The sequence below is a fragment of the Carassius auratus genome, unplaced genomic scaffold (assembly GCF_003368295.1).
Source record: "Carassius auratus strain Wakin unplaced genomic scaffold, ASM336829v1 scaf_tig00215399, whole genome shotgun sequence".
Lineage (NCBI taxonomy): Eukaryota > Metazoa > Chordata > Actinopteri > Cypriniformes > Cyprinidae > Carassius > Carassius auratus.
In genome coordinates, this window is record NW_020528066.1 from 177,871 (window position 1) to 198,358 (window position 20,488).

The 20,488-nt window shown below is 40.0% G+C and overlaps 1 protein-coding gene across 7 annotated transcripts in view; it reads left to right on the top strand.

Moving 5' to 3' along the window:
- Window positions 1-20,488, top strand: part of LOC113094517 (kin of IRRE-like protein 3) — a 187,802-nt gene that overhangs the window by 117,195 nt on the left and 50,119 nt on the right. For all 7 annotated transcript variants that reach the window (XM_026260097.1, XM_026260103.1, XM_026260101.1 and 4 more), the window contains exons 2-3: window positions 2,894-3,043; window positions 13,062-13,211. In XM_026260097.1, the coding sequence (XP_026115882.1) occupies window positions 2,894-3,043; window positions 13,062-13,211 (300 nt within the window). The remainder of the gene's footprint in view (window positions 1-2,893; window positions 3,044-13,061; window positions 13,212-20,488) is intronic.

Here is a 20,488-nt window from a genome sequence, read left to right on the forward strand (position 1 = left end):
TATCATTATACCAAATAATTTTTCTCTTAAAGTGACTGCGCCTAATTTACAAGCTGCTGTCAGTGTCTTAATGTTAATCCAATATTTTAAATGGGAGAAACTCATTTACTGCTCTTTACTGAATTACTTTGTAGTTTTAACAAGAATTAATATGAAATAATATTTAATTTAAACATTGAAGACTATGCAATGCTATTTAAATTTGATTATTCCGTTTCTCTACCTGGAAACCTACCACCTTGAAAAATTTGAACATTGTTTATTTGTGCTATCTACACAATTTCAAACAGGGCCCACAGGTCCAACCTGCACCGAGGCCCTGCAAACCCCAGCTACGGCCATGCAGCAAACACACACAAAAACGCTCATACAAATAAACCAGCTCAAAGTGCAGGAAATGACAGAATGAGATACACTGCAGTGTCCAGGCAAGCCTGCTAGCCTTCAAAGATGAACAGCCCAATATATTTATAAGAATTCATAGTACATCTTTGCAGTTGTTGATTTAATAATAGCTTGTTGGAACAGGATTTCACCAGGGAGAATTTGTATAAATCAATCCGTGGACTCGTGTTTAGCTTTTAACAAGCCATTCATCACATTTTACTGGAGGCAGGACAGAGGTATGACTGATTTGTTTACTAATCCATGGAATTTGCAGCGTTAAACACATCCTACTGGATTCTGGCAATTAATTATTTACTGCCTCTGTGTGTTATTTAGCATTAATCTAGAAATTGTCATATTTTATAAGTGTCAGTACTCACTCTGCAGAGAGATGTGGCTATTGCTGACTAAACACAGAACTACTGCCCAACTGTTTTCAAATAAAGATAATTACTACGCACTGACCCTAACTCCAACAGGAATGTGCAAGATGACATTTTTTTTATATATATATATATATATATATATATATATATATATATATATATATATATATATATATATAATTGACTTGTCAGTGGGATATCTGAATAAATCAGCCTCAACCCTTTATAATTATTCTGAATTAGCTTCACGTTTCTTTGGATGCATTCACATGCTGCATGTTCTTGTGTTCATAAACTGCTTGACGGAGCGGAACAGAAAATGTTCTCAAGGTGTAATTTTAAAAGATGAACTATTTTTTAATTGAACTGCTATCAAGCTGCGATGCACTAAATAAATAAATAAAATGGCCAGTTATGTCTATATGGTGTGCGTGTGCACATAAGGTAATTAACATATTTGAAACAAATAAATTTGGTAAATATAATAATCTTTAACCTATTGATGGTAACACTTTAGAATAGGGTTCCATTAGTTAATGTTAGTTAATTTATTAATTAACATGAAAAAATGCATTTATTATTGTATTTATTAATCTTTGTTAATGTTAGTTGATGAAAATAGTTATCCATTGTTAGTTCATGCTAATTCACAGTGCATTAACTAATGTTAACAAACACAACATTTGATTTGAATAATGCATTAGTAAATGTTGAAATTAACAGATTAATAAATGCTGTAGAAGGATTGTTTTTGCATAGTTCATGTTAACTAAAGCAGTTAACTAACATTAACTAAGGAACCTTGTTCTAAAGTGTTACCTGCAAAGATAATGCAGTACTATTTTTCTTCTAATTCATTTTTTAGGGTTGCGAATTGAAAAAAAAAAAATAATAATAATATATATATATATATATATATATATATATATATATAAAAATTATCATTACCATATATTCACTAAACTCTAACCTCACTTCTATTACACTTTAGTTAAAAAAAAAAAAAAAAAAAAAAAAAAAAAACCTTTTATGACCCACTTTACCATCTGAACAGACTACAATGGTAACACTGAGTTATTATGATATTTTATACTGTTGTTGCCAATATCATAGTACTTTTTCAAATATCTTTTGAATATGCTAATTACAGTACAAGCCTAAGTATCTCCCAAAGGCTGTTTTGCTTATTTCTGCAAACATTTTTTTTTTTGTAAAGTATAACTAAGTTAGAAATACGCACACATGCAGCGCATTAAGAAACTGAGAGGGTGGTGTGTGTTCCACATAAATGAGTATTGATTAAACAGTGCGCTGAGATTTAGAGTGGAATGAGCAATATGAGCCATCTTCTCCAATTCTAGATAGGCACACATCAGGGACAGCTGCAGAGTTCAGCATGACTGCCAGTGTGACTCCCATTATACAGTACTGCCAGCAAGAAACTCGTCATCTCTCCACTGAGACAGCTCATTGCAGTATTGATAGCCGATGTCAACCATTGTATTTTTGAGCATGCATGCTTGTGACTGCACATGCAATATGTACCACTGGAGTCTGAAATACAAGACATTTGTCGTCTAACTACTGTAGATTCCCTTTGGAGACAGAAATCTTTGGGGCCAGCTGTCAATGCTAACCAGTCAAACCTGGACCCCCCTAGTGACGTGTATCTTTGCGCTGGTATCTTTGTACCTGTCTGCGGACAGATACAGGAATACTGATGATTCTGAAGGCTGTCGTTTTTTGCACTCTATTTTTTTCCCTCTCCTTCTCTTTCTATGTTCTCGTATCTGTGACACCTTTCTTTAAGAGGGTTTCAAGAGGTTATTGCTGACAGCCTTTCCGGGCCACTCATCTCTAATGGAGTTCAACTTCATTTGCTTTAGGTATTTTTCTGTGTGAAAGATGCAGTGTTGACAGGCTGAAGAGAGGCCCTTGGTGCACTTCAACATTGCGCGCTAATCACACTTGAGTACTTGAGAGTTGTTCATTGAATAAATTCTTTAAATTAGATTGTGTAACATTAAACCACTTCTTAATGGATGTCTGTGGAGCTCTAAAGTGGAATGTTAGTTAAGACATCCAAGTTTAAGTCTCTTTTTCTGTCTCTTTTGTTTCAGGAGTGAATGCCATGTTCGCGCAGCAGCCTCAAGACTTGGTAGTTGTGGCTGGTCAGCCAGTCACGCTCCCCTGCTCTATCCCTGGTTACCATGGGGTTGTGCTCTGGATCAAAGATGGCCTCGCTTTGGGTGTTGGAAGAGAACTTATAGGTAACAGTCATAAACAGTGAAAACATCACCAATTTGGGTTTTGATTTTGATACTGTTTTCCCATTGAAGCTTCCTAACTAGTTTAATATTGGCAAGATTGAAAAGGACATCCTGCTAGATTTGCTTAACCATTTTGGATAGTCAAGACCATATGGGTTGTACAACATGGCAAGACAGATTGCAGCAGTCAACCATCTTAAACACCTTAACAAGAAAGACCATGCTAGTCATCCAATTTAACTAACTTAACAAGATCAAGTTGATAGATTTGCTTAACAATTTTCTCTAGACAAACCATCCTGGTTGACTAACTCCACCATTTTCACAAAAATTACCATTCTGGTCATCTAGCTTTACAATATTACAAGTGAGACTGTACTGGTCAGTCATCTTAACTAGCTTCACAAGAACAGAGGATCAGAGGAAAGACTGTGCTGGTTGAATAGCTTTAACAACTTTAAAGAAAGACCATGCTAGTCAAACAACTTAATTAGCTTAACAAGATAGACAGTGTTGGCTGACAATCCTAACCATGCTTCACCATCTTCACAAGAGATATGGCCATCCAAAACAGTGAAGCGTCAATTGCTAGACTAACACTAACCTGCATAAACCAACCAAAATCGGCATGGACATTCATACTTATCTAAACTGGTCATTTGACCAAAGAAATTGGCGGATTAGATAAAAAATGTAAACAATTACTCTAATGACTCTGTGAAAGTCAAAAGTGCCCACAGCTCCAGCAAATTTGATTGAATTTTACACTTCAACTAGCAGCCAGTCTTCATCTGCCTCTCAAATAACCCATTTGGTTTTAAACAAAGCTTTTGCTAATTGAGGCTGACTTTGGTACACAAGTTTAAGCTGGAGGGTGTGATTGTGATTTAAAAACTGTCCAATTGGTGTCAGGCGTAAAAGGACAAGAGCAACTAAAATATAACCTCTTAAGTACTTTTAACCGTTAATAGCTTGTCAAGTGTGTGGCTCTTCCCCACTTGCAAAGTGCTGCTTGTTTGGCAAAGTTGATTGCTTAATTCATGCTAACAAACATTTGATTCACATTCTGTCTGCCTACAGACTTAGAACATCACAAACTTCATATTCATATCCAGGTTGGTCGGAAACAGTTGGTATGACATTTACATTGGACTTCCTGGATTACAGCACACAAAATCCTTGTGAGGAAAGAGCAGGTGTAAGCATCATTTTGAAAAGTGAAGATTAACATAAGTCTCAAAGCTGCTACAGCACAATTCCCTAGACTTGATGAGCAGCATAAAGGGTAAATCAACATTTTACTCAATTTTCCTATCACAGATGTAGCTTTGCTTCACATCCTGGGATATTTCCAGTGAAAAGCATGATATAAAGCCCAACTGGCCTCTTTAAAAACAGTTGCTGGGCTTATCCTTAAAATTAAATATGTATTCCACTGGAGAGCACAGGTCTATTTGCCTCTGACCTTCAGTGGCTGCTGCTCTGTGCCATTTTGGCACTGATAGTGGCCTTTAATTAGACCCCAATAGGCAACTGAGCCCAGATAAATCCATTCCGCTCCCAAGTTTGTCATTATCAGACTCCTGGGAGCCAAACCCTGGCAGTGTAAACACTTGGAGAAGAGCTTTAAAAGTGGTCAAAAAGAAGAGAAGAGAGGGTGAATTGAATCCGGGTGTGGGGGTTGGGAGGTGAGAAGAGGTTCTGTGCTTGCGGGACTCGCGATTATGAGAAGAGAGACAGAGAGCGGCACTTAACGGCACATCAGCTGCAGTTTAACAGTCACGGCTGAGAGCCAAGGGCCGACCCAATCCGAGGCGAGCCAGCCCCATCTAAGTCTTTATGCGGATCAATGGTGGGCCAGCGCTCAGAGGGCCATGAAGAATTTCAATGAAGTTCTGCGATCTCTTTTTATGGCATGTAATTTTTTTTTTAGAGTTGCAGAGAGCCCGTGCTTTAGACAAAAGAGCACTTTAAAAGCAAGATTCTGGTACAAGGGCGGAGGTGCACTGCTTTGACATGAATGATACTTAACAGAAAAAAAAAAAAAACTCTGCACAGCTGCTCCTTTTATCAGTCTTGCCTGCGTCAACAAGTATCACTGCATCCAATAAAGAAAATTGACACATCTACGACTACGTACTCCAAGCTAGCAGCTGCACACATAAAAAAGAAAAAAAAGAAAAAAGGGGTGAGTACAACAGCTTATACAAACCCTACACATTTCAATATCAGCCGGCTCAGCTATTCATGGATGACGCTTGTCTCATGAAGTGTGGATTCAGTTCAGGAGAACATTGATTAAAATGAGAAATCACAAACAAAATGTTTAATAAATCAGCAGACAAAAGAATCCGATTCGTATCGGTCCCCACATTCTACGCGGAGGTCCTTTTTCTCCTAGTTCTAATTAAAGACATCAGCACAAGGCTGTCACAGGCACAAAAATAAAAGTCATGAATATGCATTGTGTGCATTGCTGGTGTAAACATGAATACCCAAACAGAACCAGAGAGGGAGACGGCGCAAGCATGCTTGGACATAAAGAGCCGAGCAGCATGCTGATTCCGATTTTGACGCATTGTTTTATTTACACTCTTGGCACATCAGTAATCCAAACAATAGCTTTCGGATTTGTGCTGCTCAGATCAAAGCCAACATTTTGTGGGAGAGCAAAAAAAAAATACAAATAAAATACAAATAAAATATATATAGAAAGCTCTATATGCTATGAGGATTTTCACAGCAAATTTCAAGTAGTTGATATCAATGCCAGGAAGTTTCTAAGTACCAGTACCAATTATCAGTACCAGTTTTGATGCAATAAAAAATAAGCTAAATACAAATATTACAAAGATACGCTATAAGTGCTAAAATAAAATAATAAAATATTGGCAAACATCATAAAGTAAAAAAATAAAAATAAAATAAAAAATAAAAATTGATTTACCAAACCTGTACTACTAAAATCCCTTAAAATTCCCTTAGGAGGTCACATGGCGGTGTGGGAGCCCCTGCCAAGTGTACTTCATGGGGTCCTGCCCTGAGCAGGCTCTGGTCTAGTCTTCCTAGCAGATGATGTGGGTCTGAGGACGGTTGTTTTTAGGAGACTTCAGCTACGAGAGTCCTGATGCTGCGGCTCAGGACCTCGGAGGGCAGGCCCCTCTGGGGAAGAGCGGTGTAAACCGCATTACACGGTGCCCGTCTCTCCTCAGTGCCCTCAGGAGATCGATCTGCCAACCCTGCCGGTGTTCCAGGGCGCAGCGGTCTCCAGCAAGCGCTTCTCTCAGTTACCGCCCGGAAACGTAGCGGTGCTAAGAGGCTCGCAACCTCCTGGGAGGTTTCCAGAGCAGCTAGTTCGGCCATCTCCTGCCGGTATGCCGATTCAGGGCATCGAGCTGATGCAACCAGAGATCAGTCTTGAGAGGCTGATTCCCTTAGTAGACCATATTGCAGCGTGAAAACTACTCCCAAATGTGTCTCAGTGGGTCCTGCACACTGTAGTGAGAGGCCACAGAATCCAGTTCTGGTGGGCCCCAAGCAGGCTCTGGTAATGGAACAGAAGTAGACTCTCTCTGAGGAATGGAGACCATCGAGGTGGTCCCTCCTTGGGTTGCAGAGTCCGGGTCCTACAGCCGGTACTTCACTGTTCCGAGGAAGGATGAGGTGTTGTGTCCTTTTCTAGATCTGTGCTTTTTGAACCTCTCAGTCAGGGGACTGAAGTTTAGCGCGACCGCACAGGCCAAGTCTGAAGACTGGTGTGTCACGATCTATCAAAAGATGCACTTATCTCCTTCCTTCTTCATCGGAAGTTCCTGAGGTTTGCTTTGGGGGCAAAAGCCTACCAATAAGGATCTTCCTCTGGCCTTGCACTCTCACCCCACACTTTCCAGACTCAACCACATTGTTGATTGGTTGATATCAGCTGCATCTGAGCAGATGGCGGTTCGGCACCGAGGTGTCGTTCTCGCTCACATGAAAGAGCTGGGGTTAAGACTTAACGCCAAGAAAAGTGTGCTTTCTCCAGTTCAGAGAACCACTTATCTGGGCATGGTGTGGGATTCGACCACAATGCAGGCACGTATGTCACCTGCTCGGATCGAGTCGATCCTCACTGCAGTCGCGAGAGTGAGAGAAGGCTGGTCACTCACTGTCAAGCAGTCACGGAGATTGCTGGGTCTGATGGCAGCTGCGTCCAACGTGAATACTATTGGCCTGCTGTACATGAGACCCCTACAGTGGTGGCTCAAGACCAAGGGGTTCTCCCTGAGGGGAAACCCACTTCGCATGCTCAAGGTCACACGGCGCTGCCTACGTGCCTTAGATATGTGGAGGAAGCCTTGGTTCTTGTCCCAGGGCCCGGTGCTGGGAGCTCCTTGTCACCGCGGTATGCTAGCGACGGACGCATCCCTCACCGGCTGGGGTGCGGACATGAGTGGCCACCCTGCCCGTGGTCTGTGGAGTGGTCGCCATCTGATATGGCACATCAACTGCCTGGAGATGCTGGCCGTGCTTTGTGCACTTCGTTATTTTCTCCCAGACCGAAGAGGTCACCATGTGTTGGTGCACACCATCAACACAGCGGTGGTCTCTTACATCAACCATCAAGGAGTTCTGCACTCACGCCGTTTATACAACTAGCGTACCAGATCCTTGTGTGGGCCCAGGACGAATTCCTCTCACTCAGAGCAGTTCACATTCCTGGGCATCTTAATATGGGAGCAGACATCCTGTTGAGGCAGGGGCCGAGGCCCGGGGAATGGCGGCTTCACACTGAGGTGATGAAGCAGAGTTGGAGATGTTGGCCAGACTTGGGTGGATCTGTTTGCGACTCGAGAGACATCGCACTGTCCCCTCTGGCTTCATCTGACTCATCCAGCTCCACTGGGGCTGGACGCCATGGTACAGACATGGCCGAGGCTTCATCTGTAAATTTTTCCCCTGATTGCTCTGCTCTCAGCAGTTCTGGAGAGAGTGCGCCGGGACGGAGTCGAGCTGCTGTTAGTAGCCCCGTTCTGGACTGGCCGGGTATAGTTCCTGGGCCTGATTTCTCTTTTTGACGGCACTCCATGGGAGGTTCCCGTCAGGAGAGATCTCCTCTCGCAGGCGGAGGGTGCGCCCCTGAATGGAGCTTAGAGGCTGTAGGTGTTGTCTCTGAGGAGGCACAACTCTTAGCTTCTGGTCTCTCAACCGAGGTTGTAAGACCGTTCTCCAATCCAGAGCTCCCTCAATGAGGAAACTGTATGCCTTGAAGTGGAAGCTTTTCACTTCTTGGTGCGGAGACCGCCAGCTCGTCCAGAAGAAGCTTAAGCTAAGCGGTGATCAGGATGTTGTCCTAAGTCTAGAGTCCTCTGATTCCTGCAGGCTCTCCGCAGGGTTGACCCACTCCACCTTGAAGGTCTACGTCGCGGCCATGGTGGCCTACCACGCCCCTGTCGGTGGCCAGTCAGTGAGCAGAAACCCTCTGGTTACATGTTTCCTCCATGGTGCGCTGAGGCTGAGGCCTCCGGCCAGAAGAAGCTTAAGCTAAGCGGTGATCAGGATGCTGTCCTAAGTCTCAAGTCCTCTGATCTCCCTGTCCTGGGGGTCAAGACTCACTTCCTTCTAAAGTTTGGCATTGGACGGGTTGTCCCCAATTTCTGTCAGGCTCCTCTCCTTCTCTTGCTTTACCTGTGCTCTTCCACACTAGGCAGAGATTGGAAAGTCTGGCGGCGTGGGCATTCTCGTTCCCCAAACGTTCTCGACGCAGCTCGAGTTCCTGAAGAGGAACGTCTAAGATTACCTATGTAACCCTGGTTCCTCGAAGGAACGAGACGCTGCGTCACAGTGCCACACTTCCGGCATCTCTGGCTGGTGCTTGCTTCATCCTTTGAGGCTGATATCCGGCTTCGCCGCTCATGCTTTTATGCTTCCTGGTCTCTGACATCACCCGCCTATGACGCCTCGCCCTTCCTTTGGACTGATTATACATATTATTCAGAGACGTCACGCTGGACGCGTTCCCCAAACGTTCTCGACGCAGCGTCTCGTTCCTTCGAGGAACCAGGGTTACATACATAACCTTAGACGTTATCCTTGCTTTCTGGAATAGCACCCTGGTATGATAAAATATTTTTAAAATTGTATTGATTAGTATTGACTTGGAACATAAGTACCATACTCTACCATCCCTGCTTTCTACAAAAATATATCCAAATCTCAATACCCCTTGGTATTCTTCAGAAACAACCCAAATGGAAGAAAATTACAATTGTGTATGTCATTAACAGATTTTCTTTCAATAATTTCCGCGGTTCAAGCCATCAGCCGGATGCACTCGCTCACTCCCCGACCATTAATCACTGCGTCACATCTCCATTCATGGCCCTTTCCCCCTTCCATCGATCTGACATAAAGACTAATCCTTTCCTGTTCTGATGGATTCATTAACTCTAATGGGGCTATTTTATTTTGTTTGCTTTGCTTGACGTAGGTTGTCTTAGGGATTCATTGTGATCAATGACAGAATTATTTCATTTTTCTCTCTGACATCCTCTGCTGTGCATTTATTGGGTGAAGCATGCATGATTTATAAAATGATATATTAAACTAAGAGGTGTGCAGAGGAGAGATGAAATATGTATCATCCCGGACATCACTGATAGACACAATATTTGGGTTGCATTTGTATACAAGGGCCTGGCTCAGATAATGATACTGGTGGGTTGATGTAATCTCTAGATCACAGTTAATCTTTTTATTTTTTTTATTTTTGTTTTTGTCATTTGACTGGAGTAGGCTTACACAAAGACTAGCTAGGGTTGCTCCTTCATTTTATTGCAAGACGTAAATCCCTAAAGTCAAAAATGTTTTTTTTTTTTTTTTTTTTTTTTTTTGTGTGTGTGTGTGTCTGTGTGTGTAACTTGTAACACCCCTCTATTTATATATATATATATATATATGTGTGGAAAAGTAGTGCATTTCGCCAGAATGTGTGTCTTGTGGTTCCATTAGTAAGTCAATGTTAAGCCATATTGAAGAAGTTGATTTTGCACATTACTGTGAATTAATAGTGCTTGATAAATTAGTAATGTCATTAGAAGCCAGTGCATATATTCTGCATCTATCTGAGAAATAAGTCCTCAAGATTTGCAGCTAGGCATTAAGTGGCAATAGATGCCGCCTGTAACACACCCATCAATCTCTCATCAGGAATAAACACAGTATTGAACCAAGTCAGTGGCTATTCAAATGACTCAGCCTGCTTCTCTTGCTTTGATTGGCTGCCACAATAAACAGCACTTGATTTGGCTCTATGTTCACATTATAGACCTTAAATTTTACCCTGACAGTTGGCAGGGTTAATTATTTTGCTCAAAGGTTTCCCATTGAGTTTTCAGCAAGGTTTCGTCTGAGTTTCACAGACTGACATAAATAAAACAGCTGTAACATACTTACTTGCAGAGTACAGTTAACATGGACAGAATAACTAGGATATTTATATATGGAATTAATGCTTGAGTTCATACTGAAACTCTGATTGCAGACTTTGAAATCACAGTTTGAGAGGTTCTTAAACTCTGAAGTAGGCATATGAGATTATTTTGAGAACACTTATAAAAGCAAGTGACTTACTGTAAGTGAAAATCTCTCCATTTAATCTTTCTGACATATAGAATAAACAAGTGAAATATTAAATGGATAATTTGGATTTTTTTTTTTTTTTTTCTTTTTATGTTTGTTTATTCTCGAGCACGGAACGAAGAACAAAAAAATTCTACCTTCTCAAAAAAAAAAGAAAAAAAAAAGGTCAAATGTAGGTAAATAATTGGCCAGTGTTAACATAAGATTTTCATTTTATATAACAGCCTTTCTTGTTTATTAATTAAATATCGCCATATTTTTGAAAGACCTTCAAAACAACTTTCCAAAGTAGTCCACTAAATGATGTGGGCACAGTCTGTTTTGATGGCTTATTAAATGTTTGTTTTTTGGGGTTATCCTGCCTCTTTTCTCTCTCCCACTCACTTAGAGAAATTAAAAGCTGCATGTGGGCAGATAAAACACATTGCACCATAATCGTCTGCTGCTCTCTCCTCAATAGGGAAAATGAGAGACACTTCATGGTCTATTAAAAGTAAATGGGATCCAATGAGGCAACAGGCAATAATTGGCATTTTCTGGCACAGTGATTTCAACAGCCAGGCTCAAGGACTTAAATGCCATTAGTCCAGTCCAGTCTATTTTTTACTCCTTTCTACAGCAATATGTTAAAGTACATCCCTCTTTCAAGCCTCATTGCTATAGATTACAATGATGACTGCAGCAATATCCCTGTGGTAGAGCTCAGAAATAGGTTGGATTTCGTACCACACAGTACTCGAAGAAATATAGGTGATATCAGGACACCCTTTCAATTTTATAATGGGTGATACATCTCTAAACAAGTGGAGTCGGTTATATAAACCCAATCAACCACAAACACACATGCTGTTTTAAACCTTTCAGTTTGAAAAGCAGATATGCTTTTCGAAGCCAACAACACTTTAAATAGAAAATGGACTTGCTGGCATTGAGTGCCCCGAGAGCACAAGGGTGCATGACGATTATGTCACAGAGAATTCTCTGGAGCGAACATGAATCATATCGATGGATGCTGTAAAAATCAATATGCTGCCACAGGTCATTCACTGGCAAAGATTCAAATGGCTGCTCCGTGGAGACTGGAAGCGAGATCACTTCTGAAGGTGTAAATTTAGCCACATAAAAAGCTATATTGAAATAAATCGAGGGATAAACGCACAGTGCTTTCTTCTGTAGAGGAATATGCTGAGATCAGCTTCTGACGCCATTAAATCTGTATCGCCCAACAGCCATCAATTAACGTCTTGACTTGGAAAGAGAAACTGCACTAGCAGCAATGACAGCACTTTTTAGGGGTCTCACGGTAAATTGCAAATGTCTCCTAATTAGGAGTATTTTGCCTCCATAGATCCGTAAAGACATTCACATGGAGAGGCTGTGGAAATTAACTGTAAAGTACGCCACAATCACAAGTCTCCTCCCCTGCGTTACATTTTCTATAGTGGCAAACCAAGCTTCTGCATCCTCTCCTTATGCAAATTCCCGACTAATAGTCAGCTGATGTGTTTTAAAGGCCTTTGGTTTTGCTTGCTGTTGTAAAACCGTCAGTTTTCCCTGAAATACATCCCGCTGAGTGTATTATTAAACCGCAAATCACCATTCCTCTGCATCGGTGGAACACATCTCAATCTTCTTGGCTCTGTGTGCTGTTTACTAAGTGCTACACCAAGAGCAGCACGCCTGAGGACCAGCTGAACATATTATAGCAAAACCAGCAGACTGCCTCACCTCAATCAACAAACCGTCTCACCTCAATCATCAGTGAGTCTCACTCAAACTGGCACAAAGTCTCACTCCAACTGGCAGAAACTCTCACTCCAACCATTAGAAAGCCTCACACATCTGTTCATCTTCAGTTCATTTTAGAAAGGTCATAGATATGTTATTGCACCTATTCTTGCCTCACATTGGGCTTTTTCACATTGGCCTGTGGGACACAAGTCGTCAATCTTCTCGCTTTGCAGAAGAAGGAGAGAAAGACTATGGATTACGGAGGACATAAGAAGAAATGAAAAAGAAAATACATGGTTGTTATCATTGTTTTTCACACATTCATGAAACCGAACAAAATATTCAACTTAATTATCCCTTCTAGAGATCTCATATACAAATAATACACAATAAATTCAACTGATGTCCTTTGATATCCCGGTGGTTGCTAACAAACAGCCAGCGTTGCATCAGCCTCCACCACTAACTCCCTGTGGCATTCAAGGATTACTTTACACTGTCATGAAGTGACTAAAAAGCCACTTTAATTCAGGTGCTAAGTTAGTACTGCTCTGAAACCGACAAGGTACAATTTCCCTGGATTTCATCTACCCAGAAGCGTTTAGAAAATACATTTTAAGAGCAGTCACTGAAGGTCTCGGGGCATTAACCCATCCCTGTTTTCCAGGTTACCCTCGCTATGCTGTGGTCGGGGATCACGGAACTGGTGAACACCACCTTCGCATCCAAAGGGTGGAGCTGACGGATGATGCTGTGTTCGAGTGTCAGGCCATCCAGGCTGCCATGAGGTCTCGTCCAGCTCGACTCACTGTGCTAGGTTAGTTACAGCTGCATGTACGACGTGTATACATAAAAACTGACAAAGATAATATTTTGCATACATTTGCTTTCAGCAGAAGCTTATTTACTTTCTCAAAAGTCCCTAAGTATATATATATTAATTTCAAATAATCTTGCATCCACAAATGAAATCAGGATAAAGTCTGATCTTGACTATGAGATCAGCGAAGAATAATGTATAGTATTAAAAATAGATTTTTCACTGACCAAACTCCCCTGCAGTGCCATAAGTTCTCCGTTTTAATTTCCTCCTGCAAATCCCACTGTCTTCATTATTAAACAAGAGAGGTCATTGAATCTTAATTAAGTTTTATTGGGTTATTATTCAGTGTTGCTGTTTCTGCAATATTGGGCAGCAACAGTGTTATCTGTGCTGAGGTAGTAATCAACCACCTGGTAGCTTTATCTGCTCTACAGACCGACCACCCACACCCATCAAATTTAACTCTTTCTTTGCACCAGTGGGCGCAACGGGGGTCAGGATTGGGGTGGTGTTATGGAAGTGGTGGGGTAAGAAATGAAGCAAATGTGCTCGCCAACTGGAATGTGATTTGCTTTATTGATTTCCTCTAATGAAAAGAGAAAATAATGACCTGCATGGGAGGATGTAGTGAGGGAAATTAGAGGAAGAAAGTAGACAAATTATGTGGTCTGAGGTTGCTCTCCCTTGCAAATAACTTATTTGCTAATTACAAGCACCAAACTACCACCACCAAGTCACCACTATACTACCAGTATCAGTAGCACCTCATGGCCAGAACATCATTCAATACTAGCAGCTTCCAAATATGTGTGATTGGTGAAATGATTGGTGGAAATGATTGGTGGAAATGAATTTGAAGCAATGATGCATGGGCTGTTTTGTTTATCATGATTCTCTCCTGCTGTGGTCATTATTAATTGGGCCTTAATTAGCACTGCTTTAGAACTGCCTCAATGGGCAAAGATAACGCTAATTATCCAACACCAACGATAAACCAAGAACCTCCAGTTCGTCCCTCCTTAGTTTAATTTCCTGTCAAGTTGGTCACCAATGAGCTAGTGGCTTTGTGATGTTTGTGGCTCTTCATTGGTTAATTTCACAGGGTTAGAAAAGGATCATATCATGCTTTATCATATTCTCTTGAGCTTTTGAGATAAAAACAAAGCAAAATTCCCTCGCTAGTAAAAAAGAAACTCAGCTGTAAAAACAACTTCTTCTAAACTTTCAAGACTTTTAGATGTCAGTCAAAGGAATATATTTGAATACACAAACAACAACATTTACATGTCAATAATGTCTATCTCAGAGAGATAAAAAACAGAGTTTGAGGAAATACTTTTACTATCAAAAAATAAAAATAAAATAAATAAAAATTGTGTAGCACCTGAAGCTCTGCAGAATTGGTGCTGAGATCTTCTAACCTTTGCTTGTAATATATGTGAGCTCTGTAGCAGAGCGATCTCTGGGCTGTCTTTTATAATGTCAGGAAGCCTGGTCTGAGCCGTAGTGATGGCAGGAATGGGAGTGTGACGCCAGGTCTCCCCAGTATTTCTTAGCTGACAGCTGAAGTGGTCCCTGAGCTTCTCAATTCATGACGCATATGGACTGAAGGCTGAGGTTAGGGCAGGTGTACTCTCTACAGAGCTCAGCACAGTCCAGATCAGCCAATCCCGCTAAAGGCTTTGATATCTGATCAAGCACTTGAAAGTAGGGAAAAATGAATCCCAAACTCTGTGAATTACCCTAAATAATAATAATAATAATAATAATTTTATGAACCATTTATGGTTGCTTGCCTGAAAATCTTGGGAAAAGCTCATGGGGAAGAGGGAACAACTAAATCCTTTCCTTCATCAAAGAAAAACCTGCATCGTGTCCGCTGTGACACGCGATGGTAAAATCAGAATTTTGAACTCTACATTTGCAGAGCTGATGTGGGTTTTGGGATTGTGGTTGACCTCCGGAGGTCACCTTTTCTGAATTAGTTATGAAGAAAAAGCAATTCTTTTAGCATTTGCCCTGTGGGCTAATTATATAACCCTCTAGAAGATAGCCATCCTTGTCTTCTCACGTGTCCCCTCAACATTAATCTCAGCCTGGGAGAAAATAGACTGCAGAGTAATGGAGGGAGAGAGCTTGCATCTGGCCTTATAAAACTACCGAAAGGTTACTTACCGCTGCCATACTTCTGAAAATTTTGAATGCATTTATTTCTCACCTGGGGGTACAGAACTTCTAGATTTGATTGTTTTTTTTTTTGTTGTTGTTTTTTTTTTTTTTTTGTGAAGCCATTATCAATTTCTAACACTCTATGCATTTGTCTTTCTAGCAATTTACTTTTTCATCCCAATTCCATCCCCAATCTTAAACTCAGTTTTGCTCTTTCTAATTGTCTTGTTAATGGATCTCATTGCTCGCTCTCTACAAGTAAAAAGTAAATAATTAAAGTAATAGCAAAGCATTCCGATGATCTCAGTCTGTAAGTCTGATAGTCTGTTATCTTATAAGTGCTGAAATTGCCCATTAGAAAATATTTGCTTTTCAAAGGATTAAATCCTTGGAAGATGCGAGAGCTAAATCTACCCCACTCATTTCTCATTCCCTTTTGCACAAATTAATAACTATGATTTCATAACTAATGGCAGATCAAGTGTCCTTGCGGGAAAAATAAATAGGTGAAGTACTTGGAATCTGTACTACTTCGCATTTGAAAATCTTAACATCTTAGCCTAGGATTTGATAAACAGCTTCAAGGCATGGAGATTATTAACTTTTAATTGCAAATCATGAGATGCAATTGCTCGCATTTTTTAGTTTTTTTAAATGTCCTGCTTATAGTCTTATGAAGATAAACAAAGGTCATCAATTCAGATCCAGATTTAATTTCCACACAAGTGTGATGCCCTGAACACCATCAAACTTCATTTAATCTCTTTTTTTCCACAAGAGAGGATGTTTTTAAAATCTACTAAATATGAGTCAAATACAAACAAACACGCCAAACCTAAAAGTACATTTTTCACTCCTCAGGAGAACAACAAACCGTTCTTAGAAACTTTGACTTGGAAACTTTGATCTGAATTGCAATTAAAAGTAAGTTTAGAAACACATTAACAACAATAAAGCCGCCTCGTTGAAAACCAATGAGACTTTTCACAACTCTTTTGAACAGTTATTGGCAAACATTCTGAGCTTTCCAAATCCCATAAACCCAGAGTCTGTGTTTGTGCGCGTTTGTTGAAAGATGATTCTTACTAAATCAAATATCAGAGACTAAATTGATTAAATAGCTGGTTTATGTACCATTATGTTTGAACTATTGCACATGTAACTGTGCACAAAAATCACGCAGATGTTATTTAAACGGACGATTAGCTTTGCTGGGAGATCCACTCTGCTGGGCTGTGACCTCACACACATCTGCAAACACACTCCTGTGACCTGAATGACAGATGAGAGTCAGTACAGATGTTCTGTTACTTACAAACGTCAAGCTGTCACTGCTTCTCTGATGTAATTCTCTTTGACATGTTGAGTAAGGCAAAGGGACACTTTTGGCTTTTCTCAATTCCTTTTTACAATCAGTAGATCATACACCCAGTTTGATCAGCACTTATTTTTACATGTTTTATGAAATTATTCAAATTAAACTTCAATTGTAATTTATACATACTTCTATGATAAGAATGTTTTCCCACTTTATATTAGGTGGCCTTAACTACTATGTACTTACATAAAAAAATAAGTGCAATGTACTTATTGTGTTCATATTGTATAGTAAAACACTTTTGCTGCTATTGAGGTGGGATAGGGGTAAGGTTAGGGAGAGGGTTGGAGGTATGGGTAAGTTTAAGGGTGTGTTAAGGTGTAAAGTATGGGTCAATAGTGTAATTATAAATGTAACAGAAATTAAATACAGATGTAATTACATGTAGTTTTTTTTTTTTTTTTTTTTTAAATATAAGTACTATGTAAAAACATGTATGTAGACAATAAGTACATTGTACTAAATTATTAATTAAAATGTAAGTACATAGTAGTTAAGTTAAGACACAACTGTACTGATAACATAAAAAAAAGGAATTCAACTATTGGAAATAAAACAATAAGTAGTTTAGAATAAGGTTTATCATTATTTAATCAAAAAAGCACTTTTACTTAATATATTAAAAATATTTGTCAGCCAACTCAAAATCATGTGGTCTGATCAACACACAGAAACTAAATTCAAAAATACATAAATAAATTGATAAACAAACAACCAAGAAGTGATATCAGTAACCCCTGAAGACCATATCTATAATTTTAAATATTACAAAATTTAAATTAATTTAAATATAAATACTGTATAATTTATTGTTGTTGTTTTTTTGTTTATTATTAAAGGCAAGCCCTAATAATATAATATAATATAATATAATATAATATAATATAATATAATATAATATAATATAATATTTATTTTTATTTTTCTTCATCATGGACACTCTTGTACATCATTGATTAATTGCTTCTCTGCTTTATGGTGATGTTCTCTTATGGTTTGGACACGTATGGTTTTCCAAATTGTTACTATCCTTGAAGAGACCACATCAGCCTATTCCAAAGTGTACCTTATGTTGGTGGGTCTTTTTGCTGCTTCATTGTTATCTCCACACCATCATAAACATCTCACCAGCTTCCACCCACCACTTATTCACGATCTGACCCCACCATGCCTCTTCAACTAGAGGAGCCCAACCGCATCTCATAACTTCCTCTTTCTTTCCAACCTACTGCGCAGTCAGAAGCCATGACAAACCTCTCAGAAAACAAAATGAGTCTGCTTGTAGTGGTCACGCCAAAACCCAGCCTACGCTCGCCGCCAGTGCCCCAGCACCTCTATTTCCTGCACACTTTGATGCTTATTCGAAGGAAAATCTTATTTTCTTTCCATCAGCTTTGGTTTCCCATCGCCTGACTCCATTCTGCTATAACTCAGGCAATCTGGCCGGGCATCACTCATGCATCGAGCCATTGAAACCATACACGTACAGCCCCTGCCAAATGGAGGGAAGCGAAAGTAATGGAGAGAGAATATGGATCAGTTTGTGTTTACCTCCGAATTCTGCCTCCTGCAAAGCAACACATTAGTGACAGCGCTGTGAAGGGAGCTTTGATTTGGGCCAGTGAGCCACGTATGTCACTTGTCTCCATTCCTGGCATGTTTTCGATTGCACTTCCTCTTCTTTCTTTGTTTATTGCTGATCTTTCCATCACAGCCCGTAGCAACCGCATGAGCAGGTGACGGGAGCCGTTGCTGAAACAGACTGGCCTCATTTTAGTGCAAAACACCACCTCAGCTATTCGGTTCCTAACAGATTGCTTTCCCCCATCCCAGAAGCCCCTGCTCTTCTAGCCGTGTGCTGGATTACGGGCCATAGCACCTCACTCTTAAGCAATCTTGTTTTTGATGTCAATAACCCAAACTGTGAAGCCACTGCCATAGAAGCCCACTGTAAACGAAGTGAGATTTCCACCTCTGCAATTACTATAGCATCAAACCCAATCTGGAGAACAAAGACATCTCTCTCACATTCTTCCTTTTAGCTCCTGGAACCGAAACATCACCCATCTAGTTGATTTAAAAAGCTTGTTGCTGGAATTCAAGGTCCCCAGTTGACTGAGCCAATGTTTCAGTCCATTTGGTTAATTGCAAATCCATTTGCCTGCATGCAATTTATTGTTTCTTCAGTCACACGCTACAAGTTAAGAGTTCTGTCACCTTGAGCCTTGAGGTCTTGAGAGATCTGTCCTTTTCTCTAGCTACAGATTGTTTATTATTTAATAAATGTTTGTGAAAACACGGAAGTCCCAGAAGACCTTAGATATTGTACAAATACATTCACTGTGAAATTGCTCTTCTGTTCATCCATATGTTAGCTCTTTAATGAATTCTGTACAATGCATTCTGTGCAAACCCTATACATTCATATTCCAACATGTATAAAATATTATTTATTCTAAATGTCTAATGCAAAAAATTTGTGAGATGGAAAGCCTGTTGTTGTTGTTGTTTTTTGTTTTGTTTTTTTGCAGCTGAACAACATCCATCTTCGGTCACCGAGGAAAGTTTGTAGAATTACTCAATTTTTGTTGTTTCAAGGAAAGTTAATTGGGTTTTGGAATTAAATCATGGTGAATACACAAAGTAGAATTCATTTAGACTTTAAAAGTAAGTAAGAGAGAGTGCTAAAAAGACAATATATGAGGACATGCAGAATATAAAGACTGGACTGGATTATGGATTAAGGTTTTCCCAGCCAAGTGGAAGGTGGAAGAATTGCAGCCCACTGGCCAGTAATTAAAAAGGAGCGATCAATCCGCACTGCTGACCGACTCATGAGAAATCTATTGAGTGACTGTGGTAAAGCGCTAATTTGGAGCCATTAAGGGATGCAGAGTTTGCAAACAGGCCGGTAATGATGATGGCTTGCATGGCTACAGGGTTGCCCTTTGTACTGCTGTCAGACTAAGAGTGTCTGGGAGAGCTGAAATTAGATAGGGAATGTCTGACAAAACCTCAACGCCACAGCCCGAAATAACAGCTCCTTCCTTTAATGATCAGTGCCATTTGTAGTGCATGGGCTCAGCCATCAGTAGTGAGAGGGCTTTTTGGCAGATGAACAGTGTACAGCTGTGGATCACTAAAGTCTGCAATGAGAAATACAGGCTCATCGACCTGCCTTTCAAATGTGTAATAGTTCCATATTAGGAGCTCAAATAAACCCTTTTGAGATGGACAATCCCTCTTTTAGTCATTTGGTGAGACTAAATTCATAAAAAAATCTGTCAGAAAAGAAGACTTCAATATTCCCCATCATCTTTGCTACTAAAAGTAGTTAATTGGAGCTGTGATTTAGCTGATAGAAAAAAAAGGGAAAAGAAAAGAGAAGCAATTCTTCTTCTTTGACTTACTGTGATATGAACGGTCACACTAAGAAACTACTAATAAAAAAGGTACTTAATCTGAATGCCCTTATATACAGGTACAAACAAAAAATAAATGCCCTACCAAGGACACCTACCACAGAAATGTAATTCATTTTGTTGCATGTGGAACTGGGTGTATTCAAAATGGCCTATCATGGGAAAATTAATAACCATTCACACAGGTCAAGAAAGAGTCAAGACTGCCTGTAAAAAGCCTGAAGCGAGCAAACTTACAGTGCATTTATATCCGTTTAGAGATCTACTGTACTGTATACTTACAAGGCTGCAACAGAAAAGTC